Raw genomic sequence first — 23,061 nt, forward strand, 5'->3', positions numbered from 1 at the left:
CTCCTTGTTACACTAATATTTACCTGACTGAATGTTAACACCTTTCTCCTTGTTACAGTGATATTTATCTGACTGAATGTTAACACCCTGCTCCTTGTTACACTAATATTTATCTGACTGAATGTTAACACCCTGCTCCTTGTTACACTGATATTTACCTGACTGAATGTTAACACCCTGCTCCTTGTTACACTAATATTTACCTGACTGAATGTTAACACCTTTCTCCTTGTTACAGTGATATTTATCTGACTGAATGTTAACACCCTGCTCCTTGTTACACTAATATTTATCTGACTGAATGTTAACACCCTGCTCCTTGTTACACTAATATTTATCTGACTGAATGTTAACACCCTGCTCCTTGTTACACTGATATTTACCTGACTGAATGTTAACACCCTGCTCCTTGTTACACTGATATTTATCTGACTGAATGTTAACACCCTGCTCCTTGTTACACTAATATTTATCTGACTGAATGTTAACACCCTGCTCCTTGTTACACTGATATTTATCTGACTGAATGTTAACACCCTGCTCTTTGTTACACTATTTATCTGACTGAATGTTAACACCCTGCTCCTTGTTACACTGATATTTACCTGACTGAATGTTAACACCCTTCTCCTTGTTACACTATTTATCTGACTGAATGTTAACACCCTGCTCCTTCTATTTTCTTTTCTCTACTAGGCAAGGATGAACTTCCTGTGGTCGGGTTCTGCTGCATCCATGTGACATAAAGTAACATTAAAACCACACAAACTTCTGTTTGCATCTTGGTTTGGTCAACATATATTTAATGAAAGGAAATATAAAATTAAAAGGTCTTCAGAGCAGAAAAAAAATTGTACTTGGAGTACTTGGATCAAGATTATTTATAACAGTGTGCAACAGAGCATTTAACATTCTAAAAATGTTATAAAGGTCAGGTGCATTCACTTTGTCATTCTTACACCTGGAGTACTACTTCCTCACTGACCATATCAAAGGAAAATATACTGTCTCCACCAATGAAATTTTACAGAATTATTGGATTATTGCTGTTTGTGTGGCCACCACAGTGACCCTATTTGAGGACATCATCTATCATTGGTCCAAAAATAAAATACACTTTTCATTGTTCTCTTGGAAAATTCCATAATCCAAAAAAAAATCACAAACAAATTTTTTTGCTTTCTGATGGACATTAGTTTGTAGCTGAAGCAGTGTCAGCAAAGGGATATTAAAGTTTGTTAGATACTCAGAAGAATGTATTTGATTTATACGGTCTTGTACGATATAAACAATTATGTTTCAATAGTATAGTTAATGAGTTATTTCTGGTTGTCTTGTTTATTACAGCATATATATTGTGAGAACTGTTTGCCAGAAGTGGTGTAGTTACTGCCCTGGAAATTGTTCATCTTCAGATGTTGCCATGGCAACCAATCATAGACAATAAAAAGCAAACAACTGCATCAAGACCATTTTCTTAAATTCTAACTTGAAGCGCAGTAACTGATTGCACAAACTATTCCTCTCAGTACCAGAACAAGACAAAGCCCTCCAGTAACAGCAAAAAAGTTTTTTGCATTACAGATGAAATTTAATACACTATCCAGCATCATCTTGACTTTTAAGAAGAAAACCTTACTTGGAAGGCACTGAAATATTACCATAGTATAGCAGTGGAAAGTGTCAGTTTCACTTTTTGATAAACAGGTGACATAATATTTCAGAGGACACTTTGGAACAAAATAAGGAATGAATCAAATCGGTTTAGTACCAGTGGGAAATAGCTCTATTAAATTATTAAAAATGACATAAGATAAATTTATGATATGTGTGATTTTTTCTCCTTAGCCTCATCCACTTAACATTAAGTTGAAGCTACAAAACGTTTCTTCCTACAGATGGCAAACTGGTATAAGTATTACCCATGAGCCACTGCTGTAACGTGCTACACATATACATTTCTTCACTGAACAAAGAATAAGAAAATACATAGACTGCGCACTAAAACCGTTGGTTGAGTTGCTTGATTCTGCTTATACGTTTCACAGTTCTAAAGACTTGAGTTTGTAGATAAGAATTATCTAGGACTGGATTGCAACAAACAATTGTGGTAAAGAGGTTTCCCTGCCACGGACCGTATCACAGTATCAAACACGAGTGGTTTCCATCATGTCGTCCTTCATTGCCACAGCAGTGACTTTGGTGGCACTATTCTGCCTGTTGCTGAGTGAGGCTGCAGCCCAAAATGAGACAGACCCCATAATTCTGGAAGGGAAATGTTTAGTGGTGTGCGACTCCAACCCAACTACAGAGCCAACGAGTAATGCTCTGGGCATGTCAGTGAGATCCGGTAGTGGGAAGGTTGCATTCTCAGCAATTCGAAATACTAATCATGAACCTTCAGAAATGAGTAACAGGACGATGACAATATATTTTGATCAGGTAAGTCTGATTTATCTTTTATTTCTGTACTTAACACTGTTTCCTTAATAATGTGGTGTACAAAATGTTTTCAAAATATATTAAAAGTTGATTGGTTGAAACAATTTCACTCCCAAAGTTGTTTCTATGTGACGTCATAACCTTAACTTAATATAAAACTTTACTCCACAATTAAAAAAAAAAAAAAAAATATATATATATATATATATATATATATATATATATATATATATATATATATATATATATATATATATATATTTATTTATTTATTTATTCAGCTGCTCTTACTGTAACTGTCTTAGTTGCTCTTCTGCATGCTGTTATCTGTTCAGTCGCTCTTACTCTGCACTTATTACTGCTTGTTAGTAGCCTTCTAATTTACTGCCTTCTGCACTTGTTTTTTAGTCATTTGTTAATTTAACTGCATTTATTTGAACTGTATTTGCCGTAGTGTTGCTACACACTCCGGTGTGCTGGCCTGCACTACAATTTGAATTGTATTTACTGCTGTTTTAGCCGCTTTTCTGTAACAAAAAAAATAAAAATTCTAAGCTTGTTTCCTGCCTTTCCTGTAACTAGTCAAGTCCAGATACAGACTTGCTGTATCCAGGACTGTTGGTAATCTTCTGAGCCCACCAAGCTTTTCTGTGTTGGAGGGAAGCCATCTAGCTTATCAGTGGGAGTGGTAAGCACTAGGTAGCCTGTCTACCATGGGAAGAGTGGGTTTTGGCTCTGAAATTGTAGTTCATTGGCCATTTGGGCAGTTTTTCCATCTTTCTACTTTCTGGTTAAAAGCCTGTTTTGTGTTTGGTCCTTGCTTTTCCTATAACTAGTGTAGTCCAGGTACAGATTTGCTGTATCCAGGACTGTTGGTAAGCTTCTGAGCCCCCCCCAAGCCCTTCTGTGTTGGAGAGAAGCCTTCTAGCTTATCAGTGGGAGTGGTAATCACTAGGTAACCTATTTACCACAGGAGGAGTGGTTTCTGGCCCAGAAATTATAGTTTATTGGCAGTTTGGGAAGCTTTTCCATCTCTTTCAACCTTCTGATTTAAAAGTCTGTGTTTGCACTTGTTTCCTGCCTTTCCTGTTACTAGTCTAGTCCAGGTATATATTTGCTGTATCCAGGACTCTTTGTAAGCTTCTGAGCCCACCAAGCCTTTCCGTGTTGGAGGGAAGACTTCTAGCTTATCAGTGGGAGTGGTAAGCATCAGGTAACTTATCTACCACAAGAGGAGTGGTCCCTGGCCCAGAAATTGTAGCTATTGGCTGTTTGCGCAGTTTTTTTCCATCTCTTTCAACTTTCTGGTTTGAAAGCCACACTTGTGCTTGTTTCCCGCCTTTCCTATAACTAGCCTAGTCCAGTTACAGAGTTGCTGTATCCAGGATTGTTAGTAAGCTTCTGAGCCCCCCACGCCGTTCTGTGTTGGAGAGAAGCCTTCTAGCTTATCAGTGGGAGTGGTAAGCACTAGGTAGCCTATCCTCCATGGGAAGAGTGAGTTCTGGCCCAGAAATTGTAGTTTATTTGGCCATTTGGGCAGTTTTCCATCTCTCTCAACTTGCTGGCTTAAAAGCCTATGTTTGAATTTGTTCCACGCCTTTCCTGTAACTAGTCTAGTCCAGGTACAGATTTTCTGTATCCAGGACTCTTTGTAAGCTTCTGAGCCCCCCAAGCCTTTCTGTGTTGGAGGGAAGCCTTCTAGCTTATCAGTGGGAGTGGTAACCATTAGGTAGCCTATCTACTACAAGAGGAGTGTTTCCTGGCCAAGAAATTGTAGCTATTTGCCGTTTGGGCAGTTTTTTCCATCTCTTTCAACGTTCTGGTTTAAAAGCCACACTTGCGCTTGTTTCCCACCTTTCCTGTAACTAGCCTAGTCCAGATACAGAGTTGCTGTATCCAGGACTGTTGGTAAGCTTCTGAGCCCCGCAAGCCTTTCTGTGTTGGAAGAAAGCCTTCTAGCTTATCAGTGGGAGTGGTAAGCACTAGGTAGCCTGTCTACCATGAGAGGAGAGGTTCTCGACCCAGAAAATGTAGTTTATTGACCATTTGGACAGTTTGTCCATCTCTTTCAACCTTCTGGTTTAAAAGACCACATCTGCGCTTGTTTCCCATCTTTCCTGTAACTAACCTACTGGGTAGCACTAGAAAGCCTTCAACTGATACAAGTCTTCTACCTTAAAAGAGAGACTTTGGAGTGATTAAGTAGCAGTTTTCTGTACTTTCTTGCTGTACTTAACTATTTTCCACCTAAACGCAGATTTTCCAGCATTTATTGTGATTTAAAAGCTTGTTTTTTTTCACATCTGACTGCCTGCACTTTTAAAAAGTTGTTTTTTGTTTAAATAATTTGTTTAACTGTTGTAGGCTACACACTAAAGTGTGATAGCCTTTTCTAATCGTTTGTAGTCAAAGATGTTTTAAGTGTATTTTTTACTGTTTTTGCCTTATCTTTTCAAAAAAAAAAAAAAAGCAAAAAAATTCCTTGTTTCCCACCTTTCTAAGCTAGTATAGTCCAGTTTTCAGGTTAGTGCTGAATTCAGGGCTGTGATACTAGTTTCTGAGTTGTCCATACCTTACTTGGATAGAAAAAAGTTTCTCTGGTCACCTGTAAAAGAGGGGAGCTTTGAGCAACCTATCTGTCCCTGGAGGAGTGGTTCCAGCCCAGAAGTTAGTAGTTTACTGGCCATTTTGGGCTAATTTCTATCTCTTTCATTCCCCTACTATAAAAACCGTGTTTGCACGGTTTTGCGCACCAGGCAGTGCCAGTTAGCTATGGTTAAATTATTCCCAGATCCACTAAGTCTCCTCTTTAGTTTTTCCCTTGAAACTAGTCTAACTCACAACCTAAGCACTCAAAAAGCATCTTACAGCCCAGCACTTGCTCAGACCTAATAACAAGCACTAATATACCCTGACACTGATTGCCCAGCAGGGCAAGGCTCTTTATTCACCCCTCACCAAGCAAGCGACTAAGCAGCTCACCCTACTATTCAGGCATGACCAAAGGGCAACTTCAGGTGCACTCTCCAGTCCAGCTGGTGAATCTGGGTATCCTGAGGCAATGTTACAACTGCCTCATGTACACAGACAGCCCTCTCCTCCTACCACAAAACACTAACATATGCGAGAGGTGCAATTATACAGCCAAACTGGAAGCTAAGCTGTCTCCACCCAAGACTGGAACAGATAGTCAAGAGGAGAAGGTTAATATTTGCACCACACCTCCAGCCGCACACAGACCTACTAAAACAGCACTGGCAAAAAATACACATAAATACACAAAATCATACTCGGAGGCTCTAAATAAAAACCTGCAAATGCATCAGAGACCTCCAAAGCAGACACCCAAACAACCTGCACTTCCTGTCACAAACCAGACAACACATAAAACACAAAATCAGTGTGCCGCACAATCACAGCCCTTAAGGTGAAATAACATACGTAACACACTAGTAATAGGTGACTCTATAGTCAGGCACACTGACGTCCCACTCACTAGGCTGGACAAGCAGAAGGTTACTGTTAGCTGCCTGTCTGGAGCCAGAATCCACCACATGACACAAGCACTCAGGTCACTCCAGAACAAGTACAAATATGACTCTGTCATTGTTCATGTTGGTGTGAATGTCCGGAGATGTACCTCCCTGGACTACATGAAAAGAGACATGGAAGAGCTCTCTGATCATGCAGCCCAGGCTGGTATGACCCTGACCCTGAGTAGCATCCTGCCCTCACCAAGAATGATACCTCAGTATAAAGAAAAAATGATCAATTTCAACAATTGGCTAAGATTCTGATGTCATTCAAAGGAGATCCAGTGTTTGTCAGCCTGGGACAACATGCTTGACAAGCTGCGTTGCTTCACAAGAGATGGCTTGCACCTGTCACCCCTAGGCTTTCAAATACTGGCCAAGGCTCTTGTTGCCCCCATAGTGCCTTTTTTAGGCAAGGCTCAAAAGTCAAACCCACCTCCGTAAATAGCACAATTAACAAAAAACTGAGGGTTATGCTACTCAACACCAGGAGTTTAAATCTCAAAATGCACGCGCTCAAAGCACTCCTCATTATGGAGAACGTTGACATCAGTGCAGTAACTGAAACCTGGTTCAAGGCTCCAGAGAGCACTCCAGCACTACTGGGCTACAACTCATACCACACGTTTCAGCCACAGAACACGGACCGAAACACAAAAGGAGGGGGTGTATCCATATTCATCAAGGATAGCTACACCTCCAGGTTAGTGCCGCAGCATGATACCTCTGAGATCATCCATGTGCAACTAACATCGGGCAAATCTGCAATGCAAATTGTAGCCTGCTACAAATTACCCTCCATGACCCAGGACCACCACTCCACCTTTCTGGAGACACTGGAAAACATGAAGGTCCTACCGAACACCCTGATATTGGGTGATTTCAATTACCCTACCATTCACTGGGAAAACTACTCAAGTACAAATTCCCAGGCCCAGCGCTTCCTGGAATTCATCAACTCAAATGCCCTGGATCAGCTGGTAAACTCCCCTACCAGAGGTGAAAACATATTGAACCTGGTCATCATCAACATGGGCGACAGGTGTTCCACACCGGAGGTCAACCCATCACTGGTTAGATCAGACCATAAACTAATCACTCTGGATGTCCACACCCCACCACCACATCAACTAAGAAAACCACAGTAAAAACTTTTCTAAAGCAAACTTCACCTTACCTAAGACAGAGGTGGTAAGTTTCACAGCCCCCACGCTAAAGGATAACGCTGCCCAAGTTGCAGAAACCTTTACAAATGCACTCTATGAGCACCTACAAGGATGCATGGCTCGTACCATCCCTAGAAAAACCAAGACTCACTCCTCTAAGAGAAGGAAACCAGTTTGGTGGACCCCTGCAATAAACAGGCTATACAATAGAAGGAGGAAACTAGTTCAGAAAAAAAGCAATTCCCAAAAAGGAAAGATATCCCTGATCAGTATCAGTAAGAAACTAAGGTCCCTCATGAAATCTCCAAGGCTAACTTCGAAATAAAAATAGCGAAGGATTCAAAAGATAACCACAAAGCCTTCTTTAGCTATGTTAAGATTCTAAGTGGCAACTCGCATATATGCACTGAACTAGTGCAAAACAGCACAAAATATACTGAACCTACTGATATTGCCAACATCCTGGCAGATAGATTCAGTGCAAACTTCACCCCCCTCTCACCTCCAAAAGGGCCCACAACAATACCGGAAAAGTGTAGTGTCCCAAAAATCACAGATGCACAGGTGAAAACAGCCCTTTCAAAAGCCAAAAACACGGCGTCAGTGGGACCAGATGGTGTCCCAGGCTGCGTCTTGCACAAACTACAGAACAAACTAACCCCCCACCTAAACACGCTGTTCAACCTCAGCCTCTCCACAGGCTACATGCCCATAGAATGGCGCACAGCAACGGTTATTCCTCTCCATAAAGGAGGGGCCACAACTGACCCTTGTAACTATCGCCCATAAGCCTGACTAGCCTGGTCTGCAAGGCTATGGAGCGCATCATCATGGAACTCATTAACAAAGACATTGGGAACCTCCAAACACTTGCCCTGACCCAGTTCGGCTTTGTTAAGGGCAGATCATGCCTACTAAACCTGGTTGACTTCTTTGAGACAGTCACCAAGGCATAGACAAGGGTAAGGTGGTTCACACAGCCTACCTTGACCTCACCAAGGCCTTTGACACCATTCCCCACTCGGGTATTACAGAAAAACTTACCAGCCTGAACATAAACCCCTATGTCATGAGATGGGTTGCCAACTGGCTTACAGACAGGACTCACACAGCAAGAATAGTAGGCTCCAGGTCCGAATCTAACTCAGTCACAAGTGATGTCCCACAAGGCTTGGTCCTGGGACCCCTACTGTTCAGCATATACTTCTCAGAAGTACAGGCAAACATAGGAAGACTATGGCTAAACAAGTTCACTGATGACTGCAAACTGGGAGCCATAATTGACTCTCCAGCTGACACGGACATCCTCCAAAAGGGCCTTACTGAGATGGACACTTGGTGTCAAAGTCATGGCCTCAAGCTAAATGCCAAAAAATGCATAGTCATCCCATTTGGGAAAAACAAAACACCCACAAATTACCACATAGGTGGCAGCCCCCTTAATACAGAAGAGGTAATAAGAGATCTGGGGACCCAGGTAGACAGTAATCTCTCCTTTGACAATCATACTGCCAAAGTAGTTAGGAAATCCTTCTATGTGGCCCATCTAATTACTAAAGGGTTCGCATCTAGAAATAAAGAGGTTATAGTGCCCCTCTACTCATCACTCATTAGACCCATCATAGAGTACAATGCCCCATTTGGGATGTACCCACAAGACACTTCCAACAGATGGAAAGACCTCAAAAGTACCTCACCAAGAAGATTACTGGCCTCAAACATATGTCCTATGCAGTCCGACTGAAAAAACTCCGGCTGTACTCAGTGGCATATCGCTTACTCAGAGGTGATCTCTGCCTGACTTACAAAGCCATGTCCAACTCAGAATTGATGGACATCCTCCACCTAAAGAAATCCTGCGTGCCACGTGCTCTAGTGAGCTAAACCTCACCGCAACAATAAATAGAACATGCTGGAGGGATAGATTCCTGTCACAGGGACTCCCCATGCTTTGGAACAAAATTTCAAATTACATCAGGCAGAGCCCCTCACTAACACTCTTCAAGAGAAACCTTGACGAGTGGATGGGTAACAGAAAATACACCCCTGGGATCACTTCATTGGCTCTGCTTGACAGAGGATTAGTTAATTAATCAATGAGACAGAGAAATCCAACACACTCTGGCTAGGCTTATAAATGCCCTTGGGCAAATAGCCTAGTACCTACCTATGAACCTATGAATGAATGAATAAAGAGGTGGTTATGTGTGTTTTCTCTACATAATGGGAATCACATGTAACACAATAAAACAATACAAAATATAGCATAAGGGTATTAAAACCAGTACTTGAGTTGAAGAAAGCAATTTGGTTTAATAGGGTTTCTCACAAGATACTGCAAAGTCAATAGTAAAAGGGAAAGATGTGGTGTAAGGGCTGGTATATCACAGACTACCAAAAAACACATCTGTGCCACTCACTCCAAGAGTAATAGCCTCAGGAAAGACAAACCTAGCAGATTTAACCATCAGCCAGTGCAGAGCCTAGGCAGTTGAAATGTTCTTGCTCTGCCTTCAGGTCAGATATTAAAGAGATGCCTCGTCAATCTGAGTTATTGGAAGATCAGCTAGATGAAAATGATCCCAAACCACTCACCAAGAAGACTAGGAATGTTGCTTGTGTCTTTGCCATATTTCTGCTAGTCTATATGAGTACCATGCTTGGTCTCGCCTAAACATAGGCCATGCCTAGCAGCGTTAATTTGCTCAACAAAAGTAAATAAATAAACAAACAAATGTAACATTTATTGATACCCAAGTGTAAAGTGAAGGCATCTCTGTAGGTCTTCTGTTTTACCAAATGAATCTTTAGCAAGTCTTTAATTTAATTAGATTGTTTATTAGGGAAGCCTAACCTGTCAGAATGCATGTTATTTTTTTTTGTTATGCCATGTATTTGCACAGAGTAGCTTGCTTCCTTTTGTACCATCTCTCACTTGCACACTTTCCACCATCAGGACATAGCAAGACTTTTTGGAACTCTACGACAACTTCCAGAATGTAGCCTCCCTCCCCATAAGTGGTTTCTATAACCTCATAAAGTACAGGCTTAAGTAAAAAATAAGTCAAGGCCAAAGTCAAGAGCAGACGACTGCAAATTACAAGCAGTCATAGAATCCCCCATCGACATTAATGTTCTCTAGGAAGGGTGGGCAAAGACAAATAACCAGTGTCAGAGCCATGGACTAAAACTAAATACCATAAAATACATAATAATATCCTTCAGAAAGCCAGTCACCCCTGGTAACTACCATATTGACAGCACACCCGTAAGAGTCTTCCCAGAAGTCAGGGACTTGGGGACACATGTAGACAGTAATCTAGCCTTTGACCATCACATGTCTACAGTGGTGAGGAAATCATTCTATGTTGTGCAACTTATAAACAAATGTATGTCATCTAGGTCCAAGAAGGTCATTTTTGCACTGTGTTCAGTGCTTATCAGACCTGTCACTGAGTACGATCCCCCCTTTGATATGTACCTAATCAGGCATATCCAACAATTGGAAAATCCATATAAGTTCCTCACTAAAAAATACAGGGTCTAAACAACATGTCCAATGCAGACAGCTTCAAAACCCTATCCCTGTAGTCTGTCTCCTACAGGCTGCTGATGGGAAATCTATGCCTGGAATGCAGGGCATCATGGGAACCCTCTCTGATGGACCACTTTCATATCCACAAAACAAACAGCACCAGAATTTCCCATTCTAATGACTTAAGCCTTGCCTGTGATATAAACAGGACCTGTTGTAGAGACAGAAATGTATGCCAGAGACTGCCACCTTTCTGAACCAGGCTCCCCAACCATGTGAAGCAGAGATCCCCCCAATCCAATTCAAGTGTAACTGGGACAACTGGATAGGGGGCTAGTGAGCACTAACTGACACAGGCAGCTTGCAAATTGTTAATTTCTCAGCCCCCTACTTATAAATGTTCCATCTCCCAAGCCCCTGCTTACACTACCAAGGGTACCAGAACTTGTCTGAGATTTGGGATACATGGCTCGGCTTAAGTGGTCATTAGCCTAGTGCTGACCTATGAACCTGTAATATGATGCTGATTTCACAGTGATAGATGATACCACAGACCTGAATATGGAGGAAAATGCACAAGATGCAGTTATTTAAAACAATGTTACTGGCAGTTGGTTGTCTTGGCCTGCAGATGAACTAATGTAAAAGGAAATTAATAGAATGGATTGGCCAGACAGTCTTTATATACCCCCAATGTACATAATAATGTTCCTGTGACTTTTGTTGTACACAAGTTACATTTATAGGAACGCCATTTACTGAAATAATTCATGTAAGGAATAACAGCAGTGTCACAAGAAACTTTTAAATATTTTTAAACTTTTAAATATTTGTAACAGAAAACAGGCTTTCTGCTATGTTTGCTGTAGATAAAACTGTGAACATTCAATTTCTAGCAGAAGTTGTCCAGTCCTACAGAATGGTTAAAAACTACAAAAAAGACCTAGCCAAGCTAAAGTCTTCAATGTGTAATACCTTAAAACTTTTACAGTCTACAGTGGACGCCCATGGGATATTTACAAATTACCTATTAAGGACATGCCAGTGTTTCAGCTACATGACTTTTGAATGCCTGTGACTTTTTACTTTTGAAGTCTTTATGGGTACATTCAGGGCATTGGCTTTATTGGCTTGACTGTACCCATAAAAATGTAAAAGGTCAAACATCATGGGTATTCAGAAGCCATGTAGCTGAAATACTGGTGTGCCCTCAAGGGGTCATTTGCATATATCCCATGGGCCTTCACTACAGGAGGTTTAAGATATTACACAGTGAAGACTCTAGCTTGGCCAGGTCTTTCTTGAAGTTTTTATTAAGTGGTTTCTCTGTGTGACTTTTTATCCTTTGCTTTGGGTCCTACAGAATGGTGAGATGCATTCATATAACTAATAACAGTATGGCTAACTGAATAGGTGATACCGAGGTGTGTACCATCTAGTCCTGTGTTATAAATAAGCATGCCATTGTAGATAAAAGACTTTTTAAGTATTCTTCTGTAATTCACACCGTACTCAACATTACAGTTTTTACAAAATGGTGGTATGTTGTTTTTTTTCATATAATCCCTTAATTTAATAAAAAAAAAGTATATGAAATAAAGGAATTATGTTGCCCACCTTTCTCAACCAAGGGCTTTCAAAATTAATAAGAGTTATTGTGTAGATGTAGAAGTGACCCATTATCTGAAGGATTAGCAATCCCAAATATATCTGAAGGCATTCTATTTCTCAGAAACAGTGTTTGTGAGTTTAATTACTGGATTTTTATTTTCCAGCTATGTGTACTTACTAACACAATAACTATTTTAGTCACCTCAGTACAGTACAATAAATCTGAAATAGGTAGAAGTGTGATAACTGTATTTATAGATATGACATCTCTACTGCTGTGTAGCTGAAAGCTTCCAACAGTATTCAATGACAAAATATTTTAAGGGAAGTGGGACTTTCTGTTCAATATAACCTGTACTCAGAATCCATGGTTAAATGTGTCTTATTAAAAAAAAGAAGACAAAGAGAAACACCTCGGGATGAAAAGAGATATAAAGTATCAGCAGTTCCATGTGTTTGTTGCTCAGAGTCAGAAAATCAGGAGATTGTTTTCAAAGAAGAAAGAAGAAGTTGTGTACGCACCGTAACATTCCATCTGTGTTGTCCATTTTCATTCTTCCTCAACTATTGGGTTCGGATCTGACTCGATCCTTATTTGCAGCTCGTGGCCAGTAGCAAAGCCTCAAGCTCCTCTCTTACCCATAATGCTCTATCTGCTAACATACCGCAGACCTCATTTGCTGGCTTATAGTATCAAAAGAAATATTAGCATTCTGGTATCAGAAATCCCTGTCTGGAGCTCAACATAAGGAACAGTGGTTTCCTTATAAGGTCTTGCTTTTCCAGAAGTTATTAGTTCAAAGGCAGGGGGTTGGTGGGAAGGGAGTTGAGGAAGAATGAAAATGGACAACACAGATGGAACTTTATGCTGAGTACATAACTTTATTATTTGATGTAAATTTTCATCTATTCCTCAATGATTCGGAGAGAGAACCAGCTACCTGAAATCCTGGGTGGACTCCAAGGAAGGATATTCCTGAGCACAGTTGAGCAAAAAGCTGCTCTTCCCCTTGAGACCAGATCCAATTTGTAATGAGTAATAAAGGTATGAGGATTAGCCCAAGTAGCAGCTGCACATATATCATCCATGGAAGTTCTGGATAAAATACTGATGATGTTGCCATGGACGTAGATGAGTGAGCTCTCAAAGGTTTTGGTAAGGAAAGGCCCAATTTCTTATAGACAAAGGATGTAAAATCGGTCAGCCATCTGGCTAAGGTTACATTTGTGACCGGCTTACCTAATTTGGAATCCACAAAGAAGACAAACAGTTGATCCATTTTTCTGAAATATTTTGTTCTATGGAAGTAAAAACATAATTTCTTATGAATGTCCAGTAACTGTAACATATATTCACCTGTGTTTGTAAAATTTGGAAAGAAAACTGGCAAATTAATAGATTGGTTTATGTTTGATTCTGACACCACTTTTGGAAGGAAGGAAGGATTGATTTGTAAGGCTACGCTATCCTTATGAAATACCAAATAAGGAGGTTTAGAAGACAGTGCTTGAAGATCTGACAGTCTTCTAGGAGAGGTGATGGCTACCAAAAATATATTTTTCCAGGCCAAAAAATTTAACTCGCATTTAGCTGCTGGTTTGAAAGGGGAATGAATTAAGGCCTGTAATATTAAATTTAAGTCCCATGGCAGAGTGGGATCCTCATAAGGGGATCTCAAAAAAGGGGTACTTCTCAAAAAAGCCTTACAAAGTTTAGATGAAGCCAAGGAGGAGTTTTCAATCCAAATGTGAAAATTAAAAATGGCAGCTAGTTGTAGCCTAATAGTTGAGAAGCTGGCTCCTTTGTTGAAATTTGTTGCTAAAAATTCAAGGACAGTATGCACTGCTGCTGAAAAAGAGTCAATATGTTTCTGCTGCATGCAGAAAACAAATCTCTTCCTTTTACTTCTGTAAAGTTTCCTTGTGGATTCTTTGTGGGAAGACAAAAGTATATGACAAACAGGGGAAGACAGTATATGCTGTCTAGCTATGAACGGAAGTGGAGAAACCACGTGGTCAGTTTTAGGCTTGAGATATCCGGGTGAATCATTCCTGTTTGGCAAGACAGAAGTTCTGGAATTGGATCCAAAATCCAAGGAAGGTAGACTAGATAAGGTCAAAGAAAGAGAAACCAAATTTGTCAAGGCCATTAAGGGGCAATGAGTATGACTTTGCTCTTCAACTGGGATGCTTTCTATAGAAATTTAGGGATTAAGGGAGTTGGGGTATAAGCATAGTGGAGACCAGGGGCCAATCATGTAGGATAATATCTCTTAGTGACTACCCCAGTGGGGGGGATTAGGGCATAGAACCTGCTGCACTTGTTGTTTAGGGGAGATGCAAATGGGTCATAGCATGGCTGCTCCCATTGGTGAAAAATCATTTCCACCACTTCCTTGTTGAGAGACCACTTGTGAGGTAGTAGAATAGACCTGCTCAACTTATCCGCTATCACACTGAATTTCCCTGGGATGTGTACTACTATCAGAAAATGGTTGGAAGAGATCACCCATTGCCAAATTCTGGGAGCTTCTCAACACAAGATGAAAGATCTGGTTCCACCTTGCTTGTTGATGTACCAAACCACAGACATGTTGTCTGTCTGAATTACAACTGTCCCGAAAGGGAGAGTCTTAGAAAACCTGCAATGTGAAGAGCACTGCTCTCATTTCCAGGACATTGATATGCATATTGGCCTATTCTGGGGATTGTGTGCCTTGAAGTGTTTTTCCCAGGAAGTGGCCCCCCCAAATCTGGGATGCGTCCATGGTCACTAAGGCCTTGGGTTGAGGAAGAATGAAGGGATGGCCTTGTAGAACCTGCTCTGAATGGATCCACCACCAAAGGTATTGTTTGCAGGTTTGAGTAATTCTTATCTGAGTGGACACTTGCTGATGAAGAATGGACCACTGGATTGCTAACATCATTGAAGAATCCTTGTATTAAATCTTGCTAGAGGAACTAGAGCTACCACCGCAGACATTGATCCTAAGGCTTGTAGGATCAATTAGACTGAAATTGAGGAATTTTGAATTGTCTTTCTGACCTGGAATCTGATAGTCTGTACTCTTGGAATAGGAAGAGAGGCTGTCATGGATACTGTGTTAAAAATTGCTCCTATGAATTCCAATATCTGAGATTTGTTGTAATTTATGGTAATCCCCAGAAGGGAGCACGTCTGGAGTACCTGGTCTAGAGCTCTTATCAGTAGATGCCTGGTCAGAGTGGTTATGAGCCAGCTGTCCAAGTACAAAAATACTTGGAATCCCTGCAGTATCAAGTGAGCTATTACCACTGCCATGCATTTGGTGAACACCCTTGGGGCTGTAATGAGGCCAAAGTGCAGAGCTCTGAACTAGTAATGACTGGCTCCCAGCCAGAACAGTAAGTATCTTCTGGACTGTTCATTTTTATGTGATAGTGCACACCCTGAAGGTCTCTTGAGCACATCCAGTCATCCTTGCACACAAAATGCAGACTGGACTGAACCATGACCATCTGGAACTTGGTGTACTGAACTGATCTGTTCAAATTGCAATAAGTATGGAAACAGCACCAAAAAAACTAAAACAAAGAAATGTCACAGAACAGCTCCTGGAATTCAGGAAAGCTAAAACTCTGTGCAGAAACAGTGTAGCAGCTCCTGCACAGAGTTCGGCCGCCATGAGATTCAGCAAAGAGCTGATCCAACGTGCACGAGCCTGTCTATTCTGTTCCTGCACAGAAGACCATGCGGCATGCTGATCACCTCATTTGCTGGTGAAACCATGCAAATGAGGTGAATTAACGATTCAGGAAGCTGCCAGATCTCTGTGCAGGAACAGTGTCAGTGCAGAAATGTGTTCAGTTACTAACTGAACACATTTCTGCAAAAAAGAAAACGGAGGCATTCACATCTCTAGGCATGCCAATGGTCAAATATATGGCCATTGGCATGAATAAATGTTTAATTTTAATATAAAATTATTTTTTGTGGTCAATCTCGGATGTTTAAGCATAGCGCAGCAGCGCGCAAACACAATAGTGCCAAAAATAAAAAGAAAATGTGAAAACCCAAGTTTAAAGAAAATCTGTATTTTGCCATTATACTCTATGGCACGCAGTATCAAAACAATACCAAGGAACAGTGGTTGTCAAGGGGAAAGGCTCCATTTCAGACCAGTATCTATGGGCTAAGGCAGTGTGGTATGCAAATAAGGCAAAATTTGCTGAATCACAAAATATTTTAAGTCCAAAACTTGCACCTAACCATGTAGGTGCTAAAACAGGATCATGTAGGCAGGAGGAGCAACTAACATGAAAACGGGGTGTGTCACACTTGCTGTAAGCACATTGGAGCTCTGTTGGCCAGGTTTGCACTTAGCTAAGCACAGCTAAGCAAGGGGGTGTGTCTGAGGCTGTAATGTCTTACACCATGAAATGAACAGATTGTTTGCGTCCAGGGAGGGACATTTCTGCTAAAATGTGTTTAACTTAGCTAAATAGGTTTGTGCAGTGTGCACTGGGACTTAAACAAAAAAAATAAACACAGGAAATGGCAGCACTGTGTATATGTAAGCAAGGGGGGTTGTCTGACGCTGTATAGCATTGTTTACCTTGTCTAAACGGGCTTACGTGGCACTCACCAGGATTTAAACCACAAAAAAAAAAAATATAGGAAATGGAAAAAGGAATAAGAAAAAAAGGGAAATAGCGGAATAGAGGCACTCAAATACAAGTAATAGATCTGGCAGGTGGAATGTATCATACTCAGCCAATCACACAGGCAGCATCTGCAGCACACCACTATAAACAATGCAAACACCTTTCAGTCTGTTTTTTTCCCACAAACTCTACACCACCGGTGTACACAGACGGGGACATTTTACCTGACAAAACTAACAAAATATTAGGGGCTGCTGTTGCCCTCATACATCACTATGTGCAGGAGGCTGAGGGTGTTGAAGAGTACAATGCTGACAACCATCCCAGACTTATGAGGAGGAAGAGAAGAGTGTTTAAGCCCAGGGTAACCTATCAGGGGCTACATGATCTGGAGAGAGTAGAGTGCTACAGGGTGGACCAGGGACATACTGCAGCAAATTGTGGAGCTGTGCCGGCCTCGCCTCACATCCAGAACAAACAGAGGGGAACCCATCCCAGTGGATACCAAAGTGTGTCTAGCTCTAAGAATACTAGCTACAGGTACTTTCTAAAGACCAACTGGGGATATTATGGGGGTCTCACCGGCAACTGCATTCTGGATACTCCACCAGTTCTTGGATGCCATGCAACCACATGCCAAGGAGCACATTAAATTCCCCACCACCCGTGAGGAGAGGACCCACGATATGCATCTCTTCCACCATGCAGCAGACTACCCAGAGGTACTGGGTGCCATAGACTGCATGCACATCCACATCAAAGCACCACCTGGTGACCGGGGTAGGGTCTACATAAATACAAGGGGTTCCACTTCATCAACTTCCAGGTCGTGTGCGATGCCCAGGGCATTATCATGATTGCGTGTGCTGGCTGCCCTGGAAGATATCACGACGCCCACATCTGGCATTCCCCATAGCTGTATCAGTGGTTTGACAGGGGGGACATCCCATATGGCCATTTAGTGGGGGATGCTGGCTACACACTGGAGCTGTGGATGATGACACCCATCAGAAATGCACACACACCCACACAAGAATGCCATAATGAGGCACACGCACAAACCAGGATCATTACAGAGCATGTGTTTGGGATGCTCAAGTCATGGTTCCACTGCCTTGACATATCTGGTGGAGCCTTGCAGTACTCTCCAGCCACATGTCCACACATGGTCATAGTATGTGCCATGCTACACAATATGATCCTGTGGAAACAGCTGCAGCAGGAACAAAATGGGGAAGGGCCACACAGACCCCCACCATTGCCAAGGCCACCACAGGCACAGAGGGACTCGGAGGAACATCCTGAGCCTGCCCCTGTAGGCAGATGGAGGAGTGCCCAGTATGCCCAGGCCTTGGCAAAGATGCAATGCATACCGCATACACTAACACTGTAGGGCCCCAGGGTCTGATCTCTCTCTGTCCAACTCGCACACACAGTAAATTGGATGCCAAATATCACACCACCTATACCTGACCATGTATAGGCAGTGCATTGTGTGCCACCGACATAGTCATCCCTCAAGCACCACCCTTACAACAGCTGCAGGCACAAGGTAAGCCAGTCTCTGTAACAAAATAAACTAATGGAGTGGAATTTTCTGATAGCATATCTATGGTATTGATCACACATGTAAGGGAATGGGGTGGCTAACTGGGATAGCAGTAGACAACTGACAGCTCTGTGGGACAGCAGGATGTGTATCCCCAGTACTGCCCTACCCACACCATGCAGTACCACCCTAGTTGACAAATACCACTGCAGTATATGTGATGAGCCAAATAACTGAGGGGGTCATAGGACACATGCATGGATGTCAGAGTGGGGGTCCTATACCCACCACCACCAATCCCACACAGCAGATCAGCTGTAGACAACCATACAGAAATGCCTGGCAAAGGCCCCCACATGGCGACATCCATGAAATCCTCACCCACAGACTTTTACACAGTGATATCACAGCATGTCTGGCAGTGGCAGTATGGCCCTGAAAGGTAAAAAGTCTGAAACTACAAATGTCTATGCCAGAACAATCTGACCTGTGGTTGATACTGTTATGCCTGTAGTCTGAAAGATAGGGCACACCACTATGCTACATGGGACCAAAATGTTAAGCAAATATCAGCACAGTCTGTGCAGATGTGTATTGCGTACAGTTGTGTCACCCACCATAGTCCCATAGAAATGCAGTAACATGTTCCTAGACTTAAGCAGCATCCATCTGCCACCCAGAGAGATGGCACAATAGTAACAGAAAGCAATTGTCAGTAACACCCACAGTCAACTTACTGGTGCCATCCCAGGGGTGTCTCCTGCCAGCAGCCTGGGAACTTATGATCATCAGAATGTACTGGCCTGCTACAGATGGCCTGCATCAGTCACACCTGGGCTACAGGCCTCTGGCAAGTGCCTATGCCTCACCCACAGTGCCCTTTAGAGAGTGCCATGGGGTCCATAACACCAACAAAACACAGTCCACAAAATGCAAAAAAAAGGCCATGCTGACAGCTGCTAGGAGCAAACCTGCCAGCCTCAGGCAGCCAGAAATCAGGACAAAGCCATGAATAATGAGGTGATGAAGGTCAAAAGAGAAGGACACCTGTGAAATACTGCCCTAATAATGTTATAAAGGTGATGGAATGATTTGTAGTAGCATGGAATGTCTGATGGGTACGAAGTCTGAAACTGCAATGTCAACTGTCAGTAATATGTGACTTCAACCCTGAGTGACTTGCAAAACACTTTTTCTGGAAAACCACACTTGTTTGGGTAACCAACAAGATATATGAGTCATTCTGTGATACTCTGTACAGTTGACGGACAGGGCTAGGAGTTTAAATATGGGAATGCACTCACTGCAGGCAGGCCTAACCCTGGAAGACAGTGACATGTCTCTACTCACAGAACTCTGGACCACAGCCATGGGGAGTAACACACCCCTCCCTGATCACTCATCTTATGCAACATTCTGATCCCAACATGTGGCCATCCAAGCAAAATGAGGTGAGCCATACATATATGTGTGACAAATACACAATTCTAGGCTGGTCAAACAGTCTGACACACACACAAGACCCTCCAAGTGCAGTCAACCATTGAGGAGAGCCCAATGCAAAGTACCGGTAGCTATAGGCAAACATATCTGCCCAGATCACACACACTCCACATATCCTATCCCCTACAAATCTATCTGGAGTCTGCCTGTTACCTTGATCCTGTCTGACTTATATTACCCAACTGTGGATTGGAAATCAGACCAGGCCAGAACATAAATGCACAGAGATTCCACCATTGTAATATATCACCAAGGTGCTGGACCATTTCCACAGCACCAACAGTCAATTGCTTGTAGGCACACCCCTCAACAGGATGGATTGTACAAGAATGCATAGCATTTGGCCCATAAACCTTGTGTGTGCATCATCCATCCTGTATTCCTCTGGTAAATCACTGTGATGATCTGAGGAGGTATGTCATCAGGTACTGAAACAATACATGACAGTGTCAAATGGCATATATGACAGATGTCTGCTAAAACAAGCCTTGTAACCCTAGCAACCCATACATTACTGAGATAAATTGTCACAATTGTCACAATTATTGTATGGCACATTTTCCCCACAATTGGATAGGCTATCTCCAGATATCCTGCACCAACAGGTTGGGAGGTATGGCTGTAGTACAAAACAAACCGGACTGGAGCACAACAATCCCTGGAATGGAGTCCTACATGTACTATAGAAGGACACACTGGGCATGCTCATACACTTAGAAAAATGTCAGTAGGATCTAGGAATGAACAAGCCTTCCCCATCCAGTGCACTTTCCATTGTGCCACCTTAGCAGTCCTGAAGATGTCTGTCACCACAGAAGTCACTTTTGTTAGGCCCCGCTCCATAAGCTCTGTGGCATGTGTGATAATTGCATAGCACAATAGTACAAATAACTGGTTAAGTAGGAGTTCTAATCTCAGTCCTGGAAAATGTAAAAGTGTGTGTGTGTTCACAACTAAAAGCTTTTGGGTCCATTCCAACCCAGTACACTTCCCCTTTCCCTACTTAGCAGTCCTGCAGATATCAGTCATCTTAGAAGTGCCTTCCATCAGGCCTCAGCTTCCATAAGCTCTGTGGTGCATGTGGTAACTGCATAACATGATAGTATACACAACTGGCTAGGTAGGAGTTCCAATCTCAGTCTTGGAAATGTAAAAGTGTGTGTGTGTCTGTGTGTGTGTGTGTGTGTGTGTGTGTGTGTGTGTGTGTGTGTGTGTGTGTGTGTGTGTGTGTGTGTGTGTGTGTGTGTGTGTGTGTGTGTGTGTGTGAGTGTGTGTGTGCCTGTATCAAGTATAGCCACTGCAGTGATCCTTGGGTTGAACTGTCTATTACCCATCCACTCATCAAGATTTCTCTGGAACAGGGTCAGCTAGGTGCTCTGCATGACATGTATGGAAAGTGTATTCCAGGGCATGTGCAGTCTCTTGGTGAGGGACCTGTCTCGCCAGCATGTTGTGGTGCTTGTGGTACTGAGGTAGAGGTCTCAACAGTGTGTGGTGTGGATGGATTTATATGTAGCATTTCTAAACCAGCTGGGTCAGACATGGCTTTGTAAGTCCAGCACAGATAGCTGCTAATTAGGTGATATGACACAGAGAATAGCTTGGGTCTGCTGAGTCTGTCTCTGTAGGATGTGTGTTTAATGCCTGGGAACTCCTTTGTGAGGTGCTTCTGTGACTTCTCCAGCTGTAACAGGTGTCTGGTGAGGTACATGGCAAATGGACCATAATAATTGGGGAGTGGTTAATGAGGGAATAGTAGGCAGAGATAATTACCTCTGTCTTCCTGGATGCAAATCCCTTGGTAGTGCAACGTGCCATATAGAAGGACTTCCTGACCACAGTGGCAATGTGGTGCTTGAAGGAGAAGTTGCTGTCAACCTGTGTCCCCAGATCTCTTATAATGCCTACAGTGTTTATTGGGCTCCCATTGATGTGGAACTTACTGGGAACTGAGTGTTTTACCAAAGGGGATGATGATGCATTTTGTGGTGTTAAGCTTCTGGTCATGGTTTCCACACCACTCATTGGTCTCACTGAGGCCTTTCTGTAGGATGTCTGCATCACTTGTGGAGTTCATGATAGCTCCCAGCTTGCAGTCCTCTGTGAACTTGGTCAGCCAGAGTTCCTCTGTGTTGGGCTGGACTCCTGAGAAGTAGATGCTGGACAGGACACTATCCAGTACTGATCCCTGTGGGACACTACTCGTAACTGCTTGCCAGTCTGACTTGGAGTTTACCACTGTCATACTGTGTGTTCTGTGACCAATTTGCAAACCATCCACTGATATAGGAGTTGATGCCTAGTTTGTTGTGCTTACCAATAATCCCTGACTGAGGAATAGTATCAGAAGCCTTGGCCAGATTGAGGTAGGTTGTATGCAGTGCCTTACTGTCATACCCAGCCCTGGTGACTCACTGAAAGATGTCAACCAGGTTGAGCAGGCATGATCTGCCATTCACAAAGCCAAACTGTATGGGGTCCAGAGTTAGGAGATCACCATATCTGTTGTGTCAGGATAGAAATCAGCATTGTGCAGTAACTCACAGCACTTGTGGTTATTGCTGTGGAGGTTGTTGATATAACTATTAATGGCTTTTGTGATTGTCATTAGTGTCTGCTGCAAATCTGCCTTCATAGCTGCCTGTAGATGATTCCATGAGGGATTCCAAGTTGTGTTTGAGGCTAATAAGGGGTTCACCAGTCTTAGGACACCACCATTTTCTTCAACAGTGTCCTCCTCCTGTTGTACACATTAGTAATGGCAGGGGACCATCACACTGGCTTCCAGTGTTCTGTTGGCTATGGCTAGTACCATGCATCCATGTACACATTTGTGCAGTGCATATGTGTAGGATGCGATAGTCATGCAGCTATTTCCCATTGGCATAGGTGCAGTGAAGTCATTCACCCCTGTTTTTATGACTGCAATGTCAGCATTGGAGAGGTTTTGCAAGATGGTTACCTTTGTAGGGGGTGTGGGTGAGATGTTGAGCGCCATGTTGATTACATCATGTTCGGATCTGACCAGGTAGGGATTGATAAACGGTGGTCGAGCAATAGTCCCATATGTCAGTAATC

At 42.5% G+C, this 23,061-nt stretch overlaps 1 protein-coding gene across 1 annotated transcript in view; it reads left to right on the forward strand.

The window, feature by feature from the left end:
- LOC122790901 (cerebellin-1-like) overlaps nucleotides 1-23,061 on the forward strand; it is a 790,849-nt gene that overhangs the window by 289,812 nt on the left and 477,976 nt on the right. Inside the window, exon 2 of the mRNA XM_044058580.1 lies at nucleotides 697-2,442. Coding sequence (XP_043914515.1) covers nucleotides 2,170-2,442 — 273 coding nt within the window. The 5' untranslated portion in view covers nucleotides 697-2,169. The remainder of the gene's footprint in view (nucleotides 1-696; nucleotides 2,443-23,061) is intronic.

The sequence above is a fragment of the Protopterus annectens genome, chromosome 16.part0 (genome assembly GCF_019279795.1).
Source record: "Protopterus annectens isolate FY-2018-M chromosome 16.part0, PAN1.0, whole genome shotgun sequence".
In the NCBI taxonomy this organism is placed as follows: domain Eukaryota; kingdom Metazoa; phylum Chordata; order Ceratodontiformes; family Protopteridae; genus Protopterus; species Protopterus annectens.